Source organism: Mastomys coucha, unplaced genomic scaffold (assembly GCF_008632895.1).
Source record: "Mastomys coucha isolate ucsf_1 unplaced genomic scaffold, UCSF_Mcou_1 pScaffold15, whole genome shotgun sequence".
NCBI classification, from domain to species: Eukaryota; Metazoa; Chordata; class Mammalia; order Rodentia; family Muridae; genus Mastomys; species Mastomys coucha.
In genome coordinates this window covers 23,126,811-23,144,739 of record NW_022196897.1, presented here as the reverse complement: position 1 = coordinate 23,144,739, position 17,929 = coordinate 23,126,811, and the positions used below count along the sequence as shown (strand labels likewise).

General features: G+C 39.6%; 1 protein-coding gene across 2 annotated transcripts in view; it reads left to right on the top strand.

Moving 5' to 3' along the window:
* Nucleotides 1-4,762: 4,762 nt before the first annotated feature.
* Nucleotides 4,763-17,929, top strand: part of Rab14 (RAB14, member RAS oncogene family) — a 21,170-nt gene continuing 8,003 nt past the window's right edge. The window contains exons 1-4 of one of the 2 annotated variants that reach the window (XM_031369983.1): nucleotides 4,763-5,118; nucleotides 12,954-13,012; nucleotides 14,099-14,152; nucleotides 15,687-15,864. In XM_031369983.1, coding sequence (XP_031225843.1) covers nucleotides 12,961-13,012; nucleotides 14,099-14,152; nucleotides 15,687-15,864 — 284 coding nt within the window. In that variant the 5' untranslated portion in view covers nucleotides 4,763-5,118; nucleotides 12,954-12,960. Of the gene's footprint in view, nucleotides 5,119-11,849; nucleotides 11,911-12,953; nucleotides 13,013-14,098; nucleotides 14,153-15,686; nucleotides 15,865-17,929 lie in introns of those variants that run through there. The other variant, XM_031369981.1, reaches the window with a different exon arrangement.

Here is a 17,929-nt window from a genome sequence, read left to right as displayed (position 1 = left end):
TAATTTTTTTATGTTCTGAAATGAGATACAGAATAAAATAATATTTTTCTTAAAAAAGAAAATACATTAAAAAAAATACATCAGGAACAGAGAAACAAGACCAGGTGGACATGGCAATGATTCAGGACCAAGGGGGTTCTCAATGCCTGGGAGCTGGTGAGCCCCTGTATCTGCTGTATTGTCCAGAGGACTGTGGGATCCACTGTTTCTGCCTTGGCTCTCTGATAACATCCCATTGTGGGATTGGGAAGTGAGGTAGGATAGATGCAAGTAGTTTAAGTGTTTCTTCCTCTTTCCCCTCCTGTTCCACAACCCCCTGCTAGGCTGACTCCCTCCACTGGGGAACACCGGCAGCAACTGCGCAGACTGGATCAGTTAAATCTGTTTCCTGAACAGATATCCTGCAATGGCCAGTCCCCCCTTGCTACAGGCACACTCTGTCTTCGTTGATGAGTTGGAGCTCCTCTCTTAACTCTAGAAGGGGATATGAGACCCTATGAGGAAAGTGGAAGGAGAGCCCCTTCCCACTGCATTTTCCATGGAGACTGATGTCTCTGTCATCTTTCCAGCCCATCTTTTCACTGAGTAGTGTGGATGGTATGTGTCTGTGCATAGCATCTACAAATGGGGGAAAGGATTGAGAAGCAGTGGAGTGGAGGTGGGAGCTTCCTGGAACAAGATCCACATCTTGAATAATAGATGTTCAAATCCCTTGCTAGAAGGTCCATAGCTCCTGCCACTGATGGCTCTTTGCATGTAAAATATGGACTCTCTGGGGACTTTTGTTTTTAGGTTGGCCATAGTAGTAGTTGCAAGGCAACAGAAAAGATGTTTCTCAATGTCTATTACATAAGCGAGTCACCTTTTAAAAGAGCTGCATAATATTCTACAATATGGATATACTATAAATTACTGTAACAGCTATCTATTTTTGTCTCTAGTCCTTTGCTATTACAGCTAAGGAAGAGCTGCAGGGTAGAACTCAGGGCAGAACTCTGAAGTCCTGTCCTGCCAGGCTCCTGTCTCAGCACTGACGATTTTTACCTTTAGGCCTACATGGCATTATGCCTTTCATCTGTAAAATGGATCGATACAGTGATGAATTCATAGAGCTGTCATAGAAATTAAGTAAGAATGGGACCAGAGAGATGGCTCAAAGGTTAAGAGCAGGGGTTCTTGCAGAGGACCTGTTTCATTCCCAGAATGCACATAGTGGCTCGTTACCATCTATAACTCCAACCATTCCAGGGAGTCTGGTGCCTTCTTACCTCTGTCGATAACAGGCACACACACGGTGCACAGACATACAGGCAAATCATTCATATACTTACAATTAAAAACTAAAACGGCTTACAGAAACTGAGTAAGAAAATGACTTTTGGATAATTCTTGGTATGTAATAATTGTTCAATAACACCGAAAGGTTTCACTTCGGGTAACAAATACAAACTTTCTGGTTAGGTATAAATTCATCCCTGAGCAAGCAGTGACAATCGATGTTCAGTTTTCTCCTTAGTTACCAAGGCAAAAAAATATTTTTTTAATCCTTTTCTGTGTTTAAAATGGAATTCACATCCTGGTACATACAAGTGTTCTTTCTATGACTGCCTAGAAATTTCCTTGATTTAAAAAAAATGTCAAAATAAGTATAAAAAGTGTATAAATGTCTTTGTCATTGCCCATTGCTGTGAAGAAACATTATGACAAAGGCAACCCTTATAAAAGGAAGCATTTAATTGAAGTTTCCTTACAGTTTTAGAGGTTTAGTCTATGGAGTATGGTGGCATCTAGGCACATGTGAGAGCAGTACCTGAAGCTGCATTCCACTCCTTAGGCACAGAGAGGGGTGGGGGACTGGGCTAACATATGCTTTTGAAACCTCAAAATGCACCCCTAGTGACACACTTCTTCCACAAGGTCAAAGCTATTCCAACAGGGCCACAGCTCTTAATCCTAATCCCTTCAAACAGTTCCACTCTCTGGTGACTAAGCATTCAAATCTATGAGCTTGTGGGGGCCATACTTATTCAAACCACTACTTTTTGCTCCCAGGCCTCATAGGCTTGTAGCCATGTCATAATGCAAAAATACATTCAGTCCAATTTCAAAAGTCCCATAGTCTATAACAGTATCAACACTGTTTAAAAGTCCAAAGTCTCTACTGAGACTCATGGCAATCTCTTAACTGTAATCTTCTGAAATATCAAAAATCAAAAGCAGGTCACATAGTTCCAATATATGATGGCACAGAAGATGCATTACCATTCCCAGAAGAGAAAAGGAAGCATAGTGAGGAGACACTGGACCAAAGCAAGACTGAAAATCAGTAGGGCAAACTCCAAATTCTGCATCTCCATGTCTTATGTCAAAGTGCTCTCCAGATCTCCAACTCCCTTTAGGTTTGTTGGCTGCAACAGACTTCTTCCTTGGAATGGTTCCACATTTAGTTTGCAGCTTTCCTTGTCAACTCTCCTACTCTGGCATCTCCAACATCTTGGGGTCTCCAAAGCAATCCAGGCTTCACCTTCACAGCTTCACACGATGGCCACTCAGGCCTCCATACAGGGACACCCCTGACACATTCCTGGCTTCAGTGGCTTTCCTTAGTCACGGAGGGAGATTCTGCAGTCCATTTCTGGTGTCCTTGACTCTAAAGCCAGAGCCATGTGACTGAAGCTGACAAGATCTTCTATTTGCTGGGGCTGGAAGATGGCCCCTCATTCAAATACATTCTCACCAGCTTTCTATTTTCTATGGTTTCTTTCACTGCCCAAATTTTTCCTGAATTCCTTTTGACAAACTTCAAGTTTAGTTGAGTGGGGTCTTCCCCTGAGGCCACCACTCCCTTTATCCCATTTAGCATCAGGCTTTTCTTTAAACTTTATCCAGAGCACTGGACTCTTAGCTCCATTATACTTTCTGGTGCTCTAACTGTGCATTCTGTATTTCTCCCTGCCCCACTTGCTTCTTTTCATTGTAGATCTAAATAAAAGTGACCACTAGTAACCAGGTGACACAGTCAACCAGAGGTTGTCTTGAAATCTCCTCTTCCAAGGAAGGCCATTAACCCATTAATTCTTCACTTTATCCTCCAGGACAAAGTGGCCACATTCTTTGTCAAAATATCACAAGGATGGACTCTAGGCCAGTCATTCTTCCCCTCAGAAATGTCTTAAGTGGGCTCCTATTATTCAAATTACCCTCAGCACTGCCTTCTATGTTCCTACCAGGATGGCATGTTAAGCCCCACTTAAAATCTCCAGTGCCTTTTTTAGTCCAAAGTCCCAATGTCTTCCATATTCTTCCAACAAATTGAATGGTCAGGCCTGTCACAGCAATACCCCAGTACATGGCACCAATTTCTGTCTTATATATGTCATGGGGCCCATTCTTATTTCAACCACCACAATGAATTAAACCACTGACCTCCAGGACTGGAAGAGAGTACCTTACGTATATCATATAATAATTGTCCCCATTCAAGCTACTATATGCCAGGAATTTTGTATGTATTGTCTATTTAATTTTAACAAGAACCCATAGGAATTAGATATCACATCCTTACTTTGGAGAAAAGACTGAGGACCTGAGAAATTAAATGGCATGTATAAAAGCGATGTCTGTATCATGTATTTATTAAAACAAGAGATTTGCAAACTGCTACTTATTTTTCTAATTACATCTCACTTTCTTAAGGCAGGACCAGTTTACAACAAAAGGTTTTAAATGCTTAGAACAGTGACTTTTCTTTAGGGGTTCTGGAAAGGGCCATTTTATCTATTAGGCATGGTAGGGATAATGGTTACAGTCTATAGTCCCTTCAGAGACACATAAGATATGTACCAAAATCTTTTAAAATCCAGGGGGAAAACCTTGGTGTGGTGGCACATGTCTTTAACCTCAACATTTGGGGATGTAGAGACTGGCAGATCTCTGCAAGTTAGAGGCCAGCCTGATTCACATAGTGAGTTTGAGGGGAGCCAGAAGTACATACCGAAATCCTCTATTGAACCTCACTTCACCCCTCCAAAAACATCAGGAGAAAAAAAAATCAACTTCTATGCTGAAAAAAAATGCCTTACTATACGTTATTAACATTACCATCCTTGTGGCAACGTAACTGTAAAATATAAATTAAACATAAATGTAAAATAAGTAAATCCATATCCAGGTTTTACAAGGCAAAAAGACTTAAGACCAAGAAAGTGAAACTGTTGCTTTCACCAAGGTGTCTTGGGAAGGTGGGAGTGGTGGCCAAACAATAAAAATGTCAAGTTTCCTTCTTCCTGTTGCTGGTGTCTGCAAAGCAAGGTTAGGCTAGACAAAGATGAAACACAAGCAAGGGCAACCTCCTAGCTACATGATTATACAAGTGGGCTGGTCAATGTGAGCCACCCTTTTGCCTCTGATGGCAAGAGAAGCGGCTCCGGGTGTTGGCCAGCCTTGTTCCTACTAGTCTCCAATTGGTCAGTAAATGTTGAATAAATACAGCAAATACGTGTGTGTTCCAGAGACCGGTATACAGAGGCGGCCCAGTGAGAAGCAGTTACGCGTATTAAAAATAGTTAAATCTCCAACGGCGACAATTCCGGACACTGTCAACCCTTAGAAAGCAGCGTGCGAACCTGCGCAGTAACCCCGCCGGGAGGCGTGGCACACGACTGCGCTTGCGCAGACCCCTTTCCCCGCCTCCTTCAGGCGTGAGGACCAGTGGGGCGGGCCGAGGCCGAGGCGGGTCTACTCCAGAGGGGCGAACTGAGGAAGGGGCGTGGCCCTCAGGTTGGTCTCCGCCACCTTCTTCCGGGCTCCGCTGGCTGCGCGCGCATCCTCCCCCCTTCTTTTGTGGTCCGGCCCATTGCGAGGGTGACAGGAAACCCTGTGCAGGGAGCGCCGCCATCTTGGGCCAGCCCGAGGAAGATCCTGAGGGAGCCGCAGGAGCAGCCGCCGCCACCGCCGCGACTGCCGCCCGAACGTCTGCAACCTCCGGCCAGCCCGCCTACCTGCCAGGGCCTCGGCCGACCGATTCCGGCCGCCCTCCCGCCGCGTCCGCCCTCCGCTTCATCGTCCTGACGTCCCCCTCCCGTCCGGAAAGCTGCCCAGCCACCAGCAACCCCCCAGGTAACCGAGGCCTTCCGCAAGGGCCGCCCGGAGCCGGCCTCCGGGCCCGGCCCTTCCAAGGGGCGGAGGCGAGCCGAGAGGTAGGCGGGCGGCGTCCGGGGCTGGCCTCGCAGGCCGCGGCCAGCCCGGGGGTCGGCGGAGGGCGCCGGCCCGACAGGACTCTGCGGGGCGAGCTGTCGCCCGCGCCGCCCCGGCCGGCTCGCGCTCCCTGCCCGCAGCCCGGCTCCGAGGCGTGCGGGGAGGGTGTGTTCCCACCTCTGTCCGGCCTGCCGGGCGCAGCCCCGGCCTCCGCAGGCCCGGGTCTCGCCGCCTTTGCCCGCGGGTGCAGACCACCCCCGCAGTGTTTCCCCACGCGTGTCGCGCCGTCCTGCCACCCACGAGCCCCAGCCGTGGCAATCCCACCCTGCAGGGCCTCATCTTACAAGACAGCGCTTCGGCATCTCGGGCTGGCCCCGGTGTCCTTGTAAGCAGCCGCTCTGTAGTCCCGGCTGAGGACTGGGTGTGTGGGACTCTTCGCGAGGCTCTCTGAATCCCAGTAAAGTCCCTGGCCAGCCTGCACGGGTTAGAACCTACACAGCATCTAGAAATAACGAAGGGAAAAAAGTTTGGGCGTCTCGAGAATTTGAGAAAAGACGATGGAATGGGAATGCAAACAGTCCAGTTGTGTGCCAGGCACGGGTTTAGGTGTCTTCACACATAGCTTGCTTTGAGTGCCTTTTGAGAGTTTTCCGCATTTATTTATAAGGGGCGGGAGGACGGACCGAAGCCAGAAGTTGTCCTGTAGCTGAGTAATGATGGAACACAGACTGGCTTCTTCCCATCCTGGTTGGGGTGTTTTGTACTACCGAACGTTCCACGAGGGCTGAGACACACAATACTGGATCAGTTCAGAGACGCAACAACTGAATTCCATTTTTTTCTCTCTTCACACTGGGTGGTAACTGATAAGATCCAAAATCTATCCTGTCAGCTGCTACTCTGGCAAATGCTCTTGGAGGAGAAGTGGTGGTAGAATTTCCTCTGTTTTTGTGAAGAAAGCTATGTTCTTGGTGGCTACACAGCCAAGGGTTAGAAACTCTTGGAAAGTTTACTGGTCGAGGTGTGTTGTTTCAATTACCTTTTATGTAAGTGTGGCTATTGAGTACAAATTTGACCCAGTAATAATGCAGCTCCCTCTTCTCGCTTCCCTTCAGCAGGGAATTTTCTCGGGGATTCTGTGTAACTAGGAAATGGCAGTACCATAATAAGAATCCAAGGCACCGGGACTCCAAAACCTTAACCTACATGCTTTCATGCATGGCCAAGTAAAATCTCCCAAACCATACCTACACTTCCTACCTAGTTACTTAATTGGCCCTAACCAAGTTAGCCAACCTTCAAGACTCAGTGTCCTTATAAATTGTGCCCACATTGTAGAGTTATTTCAAGGTTTAAATAGAATTAACGAAAGAAAGCTCAGGTTTATCTTGTAAGTGCCTGTAGTTTTGCTAGCCATATAATGGGTGTTTAATATCTGTTGAACAAGTGCTGTTAAAGTAGACTCTGGCTTAATCTTACCTGTCCGTTTAGTAGCATATAACCATCAGTATATCACTTCTGACCTGGTTTCCTTATTTGTGAAAGGATTAGAAATTGTTTATAAAGTAGCTAGTTTATATTAGGGGCTCAGTAAGTGGAGTTATTGTAAAAATGTAAAAACCTTAGATTCTGATTGCTATTGAAAATTCCTTGGAATTAAGGCTATTTTTTAATTCTGCTTTCTATTTTTCATGTTAAATTGTATATTTGTAAACTTAAGCTTTGCAACACAGCTTGAAAATTTCTTGCAGCCAGGATTTATTAGGTCTTATTTGCATATTCTTAGCAAGATATGTAAGATAAAAACGTTCAAACTATAGCTCTTGAGGTGTTATGTCATTAAAAATGTTAGCTATGTGGGCCTGGCAAGATGGCTAAGCGGGTAAAGTCTTTGCTGCAACGCTTGACAACCAGAGTTAGATTTTGGAACCCACCCAGTAGAAGGAAAGAATGGATTCATGCTAGTTATTCTCTCTAATATCTACATGTGTGCCCACATGTGCACACACACACAGTCATACACATAAAAGTATTTTAAAGTATTTTAAAAGTCTGGCAGGAGACAAATTATTATTAATATTAAGAAATACTATATTTCAAACTTCTTAAAGTTTGCAAAGTTAAGCATCAGTATAGTGAGCATTAATACTGTATTACTGATCATTGCCTGCAGTGAACAGTCTTGGTCTATCTCTACATTGTTCCTCTTACACTCACCTGGATCTCAGACATATCATTAGTAAACTTTTACTAATCCTTTCAAGTGCAGGTATCACTTTGTTGTTGTTGCTGTTAAATATTTTTATGAAAATCAGAAAACAGATTTGGGAGTACTTTATTTCTTATTCATAGCACACTATCATTAGTGGGAAGGTATTGTCTTTCTCTTGGGACATTGTTAAGCAATCAGGAATTTAAAATTTTTTATTTACATTAATCTACACAAAAGTATAACCTTAAGTGAGTTATGAAAAGTTGGTCTCAGAAATGGACAGGTTGTTTTCCAAGGTTTTATTTCTATTATGGAAAGAAAATCGATCATTTTGATTAGATTGGTTATTAGATTAACTATGGAAGTTTTCTGTCCACCTGACTGACAAGTGGCCAAGCATTCCAGTTCAGGGGCCTCTAAGCAAGGATGCACCCATTCTTGAGTTCCATGAAGGTAGAGACAGTGCTACTCCCTTTTTTGATTATTGTTAAAACCTTTCCAAGTGGTTTGTGCTTGTAGATAATGGGGTATTTTCATGATGTTGGTGTTTAATCACAAAAGTAGTCTTGTCTCCAGTGTTTATAACAAAATGCATACATTAAAAACCCTAAAAGTGAAGAGCAACATTCAGACGTTAGGTCACCAGGAGAATTTAGAGGGTTCTTTCCCCTTGCTATTGAATTAGCTATGTAAAGATTGTGTAGTAATCTGAGGAATAGATTACAGTAGCTATAAACAGTGAATGACAGTGTATAAATAAACACATAGGAGTTAAAATATAAGCCTGAGAAAATGCCTGTTAGTAGGAGCTTTGTTTTTTACTCTGAGGCCTCTACCAGCACCTTAAATCATTTGGGGCTGGCGAGATGGCTCTGTGGATAAAAGCCACGGCTCTTGTAGATGCTCACAATCATCCATAACTCCAGTTTTAAGGGATCTGACACAGAGCAGTACTATACATGTAGGCAAAATGTTCATACTCGTGAAATACATTTTTTTTTTTAAAAAATTAAAACTCATTTATATGATCTTATTCAGGAAAAGATCTGATTTTGTTTGACCTGACAATGACTAGCATGCAATATATGTTTTGTAACCATTTAGATATTAGATGTATTGACTCAGGAATATGTATATGATTTCATTAAGTAGAAAGAATATGTTGCATGTTTTATACAGTTGGTGTGCTCCATCTTTAAATAAAGCTTATATACTCCCTTAACATAGGTATGTTTCATACTAAGGTAAAGTTGAAAACTCCTTTGTTAAAGCAACATTAAGGATGCTTAATATTTAAAACTGGCCACCTGCTTACATAGTGCAACAATTATCAGTGCTTGTAGGTCATTTTGTGAAGGTTTCTTTTGATAGCCAAGGACAGTCATGTGTCCACCTTGCATGTCTTCAATAATTAGTTAAGTGAGAGCATTATATGCTCTTTGTAATCAGGCCTCTGAGCTTAAGTTCTGAGTCGGCCATTTACTAACTTTATAACATTGGCTAAGGTAGTGAATTTCTCCAAATCTCAGGTTCTTCAATTTTTACATAAAAATAATAGCTTTACAGAGTTGTAAGAATTAAGAATTAGTGTAAGTATTAGTATCAGTAACACAGATCATTACCAACTATAAATGTTTCTTAAATTTGTGTATACTCCAAATGTAATTATTTAATATTTCTTATTCAGAGTGTTAAATTAGAAGCAAAGGGGTGAAAGGTCTGTGCCTTAAAGTAATCGCCCGGAGGAGGCAGGATGGTGCTGTTTGTGGAAGGGAATTTGTGTTGTTAACTGTGCTGGATACAGTTAGATTTGGTCCAAACTGCCTGAGCTAGACACACTGTTTTCCTCTGAGATCATTTCCTCTTTTGTAAAATGAGGAACCTAGTAGCTGTCTTATGAAGACAGCAGTCAGATGAAGTGGCACTCAGAGTACTGCCTGGTACTTATTAAGTGCCCCCCAAAATGGAAAGGATAGCGGTTGTGTTACTAATTTATAAATGGTTCATCATGCTTGTTTTCATAAACACAGCAATCCCTTTGTTTTTCTTATAAACAAATCAAAGGCATTAAAGGAGCTCTTATGTCAATTTTATCCAAGTAATTTTTATTTAAAAAAAAAAAAAAAGGAACAAAGGGTGGCACTTCCTGTAGTCACAGACTCAAGAGGCTGAGGCAGGAGTATTATAAATGGATGGTGTAGTGAGTCCCAGGCAAGCTGGGATGATATAATGAGACCCTATTTCACAAAACAAAATGGGAAGAAAATGCATTTTAGTCACACAAATTATAGAATATTGCCAAGCCCCTTTTTTTTTCTTTTTAAACCAGTGGATACTGCAGTGTTGAGTGGCGTGTGCTTTCAGCGTGTACTAACCAGCATTTCCTGCACATCCCCCACCCTCTGCCTTTTTCTGACCCTTGAGCTTTTAAAACAAACTTGCCCTTAAATAGCAGAGGAATATTTTTTCTCTTTCCAAAGCTAGGCAAAAATATTTTGTTCACTTTATCAGTGGCATACTTTGAGAAAGCATGCATAGCTTTGTTCAAAAAGGAGCCCCTTGAATATGACTTGTAAACATGTAATTTTGATTGAATAGACAACTATGGGATTATTTAAAATTTACCAGTTTCTTATTTTTGAATAAGAAAGATGTTTTCATTTATTCATTTGCAGAAATGGATAAATTTGTATTTTGTTTGTTTGTATCTCATGTAGAGCTAAGGCTATCCTCAAACTTAGCATGTAGCCAGGAATGATCTCAAACTTCAGGGCTGATGTTTTTTCTAAGTGCTAGGTTACAGGCCTGTGCCACCAGATCTTGTTTATGTGTGCAGCTGGGTCTTGGTACATGCTAGTCAAACACTTATCGATTGTGGTACATCCCCAGCACTGTCTCTCTATTTATGTTTTTAGGGTTTTTATTTGTAATTATAAAAGAAACTTGAACCAAAAATTATTGTAGTGAAGTAAAAATGAAACCTCTGTGTTCATCCTGAAATAGTGATTATTTAGAAAACTACTACATTAATACTTAATATTTTTTTTAAAAAAAATCATCATTTTAGTTGACATTTTAGAGGATGCTATATGTGACAACTAGCATGTAAACAGCCCAAGTAGAATTAAATTATAATTTCACAATTGCTCCTAGAACACTTCAAGTTAGTTGACTTTGGGACTGTTTAAAGGCCATGATTTTTGGGTGTTGTATGTGAAGCCAGGGGCTTGTGCATGCTAAGCACGCATTCAACACTAAGATACAGCACAAGCCCTGTAATTTTATTTATCTATTTACTTGTCACCTGCCCATCCATCCATCTATCCATCATCTATCTATAACAGCATAGCCCTGGCTGTCCTGGAACTCACTATACAGAGTTAGGCTGGCCTCAAACTCCAGAGATCTGATTATCTCTGCCTCCTTGGTGCTGGATTTTAACATAATAAAATAGAAGGAAGCAAAGTATGTACCTAAAATTTTAATCAAAAGACCGGAAGAAAATAGGAAAATCAAGGGGAAGCGTGCAAGAGAACTAATTAACAAATGATTACTTTGGAAAGGGGTTTTAGGAATTAAAAACTAATTTGAGGAAAAGAATGTACTGTTTCCATACAGAGAATAAATTAATACATTAGGAATTTAATAATCTTGAAAATTAAGTTAATTTGAGGGTTCCTTCTACCCCTTGTAAGTAGCTGGTTCAGAGATCTGGTAAATAATTTAAATCAAGTTTAATCTTGAGGCCAAATAATTGTAGGTTTTTGTTTGTTTTTTTGAGACAGTGTTTCTCTGTGTCTGTATAGCCCTGGCTATCCTGGAACTCACACTGTAGACCAGGCTGGTCTTGAACTCAGAGATCCTCCTGCCTCTGCTTCCTGAGTACTGGGATTAAAGGCATGTGCTGTGCCACTTTACTACCTACCTTTAAGGCCAAGTTCATTTTAAAGTTTGAGTCCCTTGTAGTAGCTGGAAAAGAGGTAAGAGTTACTATGTCTAGGATCCCAGCTGACCCAACTAGAAAAACTCCTCCTGAAAGAACTGGTTAAGGGAGTTTTCTGCGATGTGGAGGACTGATTATGTGTCACAACATGCTGGGTGCATTGGGAGCAAGGAATGGACTTGGGTTGACTGTACAGCAAAGGTAACTGTAATTATGTGATGTATTCTTTTTAGTTTTCTGTATTTAAGGATTTCTTTTTCCTTGATTCTTCACCTATTGCAGATGTTCTTCCTTTAGATTCAGTTTTATTATGTTGAAATTTTATTTGAAATATAGCAAAGTTATCACAAAATATTCATTAAAACACTAGGAAGCACAGTTTTGAACAGTTAATAAGTTTTGGGATGTATGATTTTTGTCTTTCCTTAGCTGAAAACTGGTGAAAAATAAGTTCATTAGATGTTATTATCGATATTAGGATGTGTTTCTCTAGAACCTAGCACAGTGTTAGACATGTTGAGATACAACTACTCTTACATCTTTAAGTATATTATTATTGGTAAGTTTATTTAATGTGTATGCTTGTCCTCCAAAGGAAGTTAACACATGAAACATTTATATGGCACGTGAATTATTTGGGAAGATTATTGTTGTTGAGACAAAGGTCTCTGCATTGTCCAGGCTGACCTCAAAATCCTGCATTCAGACAAATCCTTCAGTCTCCTCAGTTTCAGCCAGGAATAGCATGTGTGTAATTGTGCCTGTGAGATTGAACGTTTAGGAAAGAAATTGGGGTTTTCTTAGGTTAAGTCTACCTGATGACTAAGGAGTGGGCTGTGATCTTTGGAAGTATCTTAAATATGTAAGCTTTTGGATTTCATAAGTGTGAGTATAGCTTTATAGCATTTTTTCCTCCTAGAATAGTATACAGAACTTAATTCGTGTGTTTTTAATAATTAAATACTGTATTAAGTTGAGCCACATGAAACTGCTAATTATCTTCTCCTTTTTAAAAATCTATAGGAACAACAGTTTTGTGTGGTAAAATCTAATTTTGATGTCAGTTTGATTTGAATTACATGCTTGTTCTAGACTTTATATTCCTTGCTAAGTATTGATTTAAACTAGAGGAGAAAGTTATTTTTGTATTTATGTTAGTGATTACTTTTGATACCATAACTTATTTGATCAACAAGGAAAAGTACCTTAAAGGGAGAAGCAACTATTGATGTTTGACTTTAAATTCATAAAGATTTTCTTTGAAAGATTTCCAGAGTAACTTTTTTTGATATTTCCTAGAGTAAAACTTTAGAGTGTTTTGAAACAATTTTTTTCATATTTTTGTGGATCTCTTGAGAATATTAAAGTAACATTCAAGAGAGAGTTTATGATCAGTTTGGGAGTTTTACTGACTTAGACCAAATTTTGTTTGTGTAGTCACTGTTTTCTTAGTACATATGATATATTTAAAAGATGTATATATGTAAGTATGTGTATGTAAGTTTGCAGTATATCTGCTCTGCCTTTGGAAAGGGCAGTAATAATAGGTTTCTATAACTTGTGAACTGTTTTCTGAAGTAACATAGTTTTCTTTGTTTTTAGTGCCACCATGGCAACTGCACCGTACAACTACTCTTACATCTTTAAGTATATTATTATTGGTAAGTTTATTTAACGTGTATGCTTGTCCTCCAAAGGAAGTTAACACATGAAACATTTATACAGCAGTACCTAAACATACTGCTACACAAGTGCCTGCTTTTATTAACTTCAGACTAAAGCTTTTTGATGAAGTTACATATGCCTTTTCCATCATTGCCTGGGTACTTATCTAGTTTCTGGGCACCAGTGAAATGATGGTGGTTGTTCTTTAGGGCCACCTATGAACTTGTTAGTGTTGGGGTTATAAAATTAATTTCCTGCTAGTGCCGAAAGACCTCAGTGTCGTAAAAGTTTTCAGGTCCTCTTGAATTCCAAAATAGGTAGAGAACACCAATTCAGAATTGCTTGTGATATACACATAACACACACACACACACACACAGACAAATAGTTTTGTTTCTTATTAAATGTCAAGAGCTTGCTCAAGTTGTCCTAATGCATGTATCCATGAGTGGTTATAAATAACAGGTACAAGCCTAGATGCTGTGCTGAGTTGCAGACAGTGGAAGAGCTCTTACAAGCTTATCCTGGCTGTGGGCTTGTGTTTGATCTCTACAGTGGAAAACAAAACACAACAACCTGTAAATAAATTTAAAAAAGAAAAGAAAGGTCATGTCTTTTGCTTGGATGTCAAGTTTGTATAACTTTGTGAGATGGCATCTCTTGTAATGTAGAGGTAAAACAACATAGTGAGCCAAGCTTCAAAATTTTAATTTGTTATTTATTTCTGTTTGCTTTTGTGATAGTTCATTTGCATAGACCAATAAATGCACTTGGGATACCCACTTGGAAAGAGTTCAAATTAAAAAAATCTCACCACAGCAATTTTTCTGTTACAAGTCCTGTTCAACTTGTTGGCTATTTACTAAACACTAATTTACGGTCAAATTCTATCTTGCTAAAAGTTAGAAGTGCTCAGTTTGTCTTTTGAATTTATAATAAAGGAGGAAGATGCAGGTTCTCCAAGTGTTCAGAAACTTGTGATGTGTGTGATATGCTGATACGCAGCAGTCATTGCAGATGATTATATGTGTAAAAATTGAGAAATGTAATTGCCATCTGAAACATTCTCTTTTTTTAAACAGGAGATATGGGAGTAGGAAAATCTTGCTTGCTTCATCAATTTACAGAAAAAAAGTGTAAGTTCAATATGAAAGGTAAAAAAGATGAGTAGCTTATTGTCACATTCTCTGCATTTTAAAGATTACTATTTTTAGTGTATTTTATGTATTTGATTATGTATTTACACTTGAGTTTTTAAAGTACCATGATTATTTTTCTACAGTTTGTTTTAAAAGATTTATTTTTAAGTGTGTGTGTTTGTGTGTGTGCTTGTAGGGTTATATACATGTGAGTGCAAGTGTCTTTAGAGGTCAGAAACAACAGATCCCCAGGAGTTGTAGTGAGTTACAGATGGTTGTGAGCCATATGGATGTGCTGCTGGGAACCAAACTTGGGATTTCTGCAGGATCAGTACATACTTTTAATTGGTGAATCATTTCTCCAGGCCCGAGGGCCATGGGTTTTTTAATAGGTGCAGATAAAATACAGTAGTATTGCCAGTTAAATTGTTAATTTTTTTAAAAATTCATGATATATGATTATATTCACTTTGGTTCTTCTTATTTATTTATTTATATGTAAATACAGGGTCTCACTGTGTAGCTCTAGCTGACCTAGACTTGACTATGTAGACTAAGTTGTCCTCAAACTCAAAGAGATCTGCTTCCTTGAAGGCTGGAATTAAAGATGTGCATCATCGTGGCAGGTTGTTTTGATTTTGTTTGTTTATTTTGATTTTCTGAGACAGGATTTCTGTGTAGCCCTGGATGACCCTGGTATACAGAGATCCACCTGCCTCTGTCTCCAAAGTGCTAGGATTAAAGGTGTGTGCCACCACTGCACAGTGCGAGTTAATTTTTTTTTTTCTTTTTGTTTTGTTTTGTTTTTGCTTTTTTGAGACAGGGTTTTTCTGGATCCCCTGGCTGTCCTGGAACTCACTCTGTAGCCCAGGTTGCCTCGAACTCAGAAATCCACCTGCCTCTCAAGTGCTGGGATTAAAGCATGTGCCACCACTGCCCAGCATGAGTTAATTTTTAAAAGTTTAGAATGTTAAATTTAAATAATCCCATCTTTTTTCTTTTACTTTACATATGTATCTTTTTAATCAACTTTTTTATTTATTTGTTATTTATGTGCGCACACACGCGTGTGCATGCATATTGGTATATATGAGTGTGTACATTACATGTGGGCTGGTACACACAGGCCAGAAGAGGGTGTTGGATTCCCTTTAGCTGAAAGTTATAGGCAGTTGGAATTGTTCAGTGTAGGTGGTACTAGTGTGGGGAACTAGACTCTGGTCCTCTGGAAGGACAGCAAATAATGTTCTTAACCACTATGACATCTCTCCAGCTTCCCACCTCCAAAATATATTATCGTAAGAAACATTTTTTTCTGTATGTATCATTTATTCACTATAATTAGTTTTGAAATAATTAATAGGATTCTTTATCACTGGCTAAAGTTTAGAATACAATTCTTATCGTGGGTAGTGGAGAAAGAGGCCAATATGTTGTAATTGATAAGCAAAATATAATTGAGAACATGGCATTTTTGTGCTGCTTTCTACACAAGTTTTCTGAAATTTGGCTGTTTTCTCTTCTCCAACAGTTATGGCTGATTGTCCTCACACAATTGGTGTTGAATTTGGTACAAGAATAATTGAAGTTAGTGGCCAAAAAATCAAACTGCAGATTTGGGATACAGCAGGGCAGGAGCGGTTCAGAGCTGTTACACGGAGCTACTATAGAGGAGCTGCGGGTGCACTCATGGTGTATGACATCACCAGGTAAGATGATGTCCTGCTTTGGAGTAGACCAGTACGTTGGGCGATGGTTTCTTTTTTATTGATTTGGGCCTCCTTTAGTTTGTAAAATTGGATATCTGTAAATTAATTTATTTGGGTTTTACAAATTCTACTCTAAAGCATGAAAAACTTAAATAACATGCTGATCTTCTTCCCTGGAAGTTGGTTAAAGAAAGACCGTGAGATAATGGTGACCTAAAAGAAGAACACAGTCCGGGAGCTGAGTTAGTTGTTTGCAGAGAAGTGGCTTTATATGAAACTTTCACTTCAGGGAAGGCAAGCTGAGGAATTGTATTCAGTCTGTGTTAAAATTGACACCCTCTGTAAATAGGAGCAGTGAGAGGTGAAATATGTTTCGTTGGAAGCATGATAGACTGAAACAGATCCTGTGTTCTCATCTATAGGCCAACAAAAGGTTCTTTTTTGATAAGTTGACTTTTTTGACATTTTGGTGTTGGTTTATGTATAATGTTTGAGTAATTAGTCATTTACTTAAATTCATTCTTCTACCATGGATTGAAGTGACTTAAAACACCGCATCAGGATTCAATTCATGACAACATGGCTCTTTCTGGAAACTCAGAACTTTGACATGAAGTCACAAAAGAAGAATATAAAAATTTTGACTTTGGAGCATGTAGCCAAACTGCTGCTTACTAGACCTGAACAGTTCTCTACTGTGAGAGAAAAGGAACCGGTCGCCTTTCATCATGATGCAAAGTATCAGCCAAAAGCACCCCTAAGAAGAGTTCTTCCTTAGGAGAGAGAGATAAGTGAGTGGGACCAAGTGACAGCTGGAGATTGATACTGAGAAAGAGCTTTATGCTATTTCATTTTGAACAGTTAGCGAACCTGAGCATAAGACTGAGCAGTGCGCAGGGGAGGAGCCCCTTGTTAACTTCTCTGACTTTGACACACTCTTGAAAATGCTGCCTTTAGAGTATTTATAGGAACTGATTATAACCATGTACATAAAGCCTCAGTAAATTCTCAGCAAACAGCAAAGTAAGTCTTAATTTTCTTTACTGGGCAGTCGGTAACATGATCATAAATGGTCTTGTGGGGAGACTTTAAACCTGGCTGTTGTAGAAAACTGCCTCATTATGATCATTGCTGCATTCCTGAAGATTTAATGTAATTAAAGGTCCCATACATTACCAATACACTTAAATATGATGAGTGCTTAAGATGTAATTATTTTGCTTTTAAACATATCTTTTAAGTATAGTAATATTGTGGTAAAATTTATGTGTATACAAATGTATTCAAGCACTTCACATGGAAACAGTAGAAATGTCCATCAACTAAAAGAATGGATACACATCAGGTGGCATATCCACACAGTGAACTGCTTTTGAGCTGTAAAAAGGATAACTAATACATACTATATGTAAGTGTAAAGGCCACATATGATTCTGTCTATTTATCTAGAATAGGCAGGAAGATTACAAGGGCATGGCAGCTATTGGGTACAAAATTTCTCTTTTGGGGGTCCTGTGAATGTTCTAGAATTTGATAGTAGTGATACTAAAAGTAAATTGTATTTTTACAATTTATTTGTGGTGATTCATTTTATTTCAATGTTTACTGAAAAAAGTACTTTGGATGTTAGATTCCTGGGTGACTTTAGACAATTCATAGTCACAGGTTGCTGGTAGATTAAGGACACTATTTTTCTTCCAATTAGTCTGTTAATCCTTAACATTTTGCAACTTAGAAGCTCCCGCTTTAATAATACTTTTTATCTTTGGCATCAGCTAGAATTGTTACAAGGCACTTTCCTAAACTGATAAGGAAACTTATGTCAGTTGTTTTGTGAAACAGTCAGAATATATTGTGATGTCAAGAGGTAGAAAGCTGAGCCATCCTAACCCAAACCCCGTCTGTGTGTGGATTTATTTGTTGTGTTAGAGTCAACTGGACTAGTGCAGATGACACCATGCTTTTAAATTTGCTCAGATAAAGTGGAAAACTGCCATAGTCTAAATCTCCAGATGCTCTTAGCGCCATGTAAATAAGAGTTGCAAGATTGAAGCTTTCTTTCTAG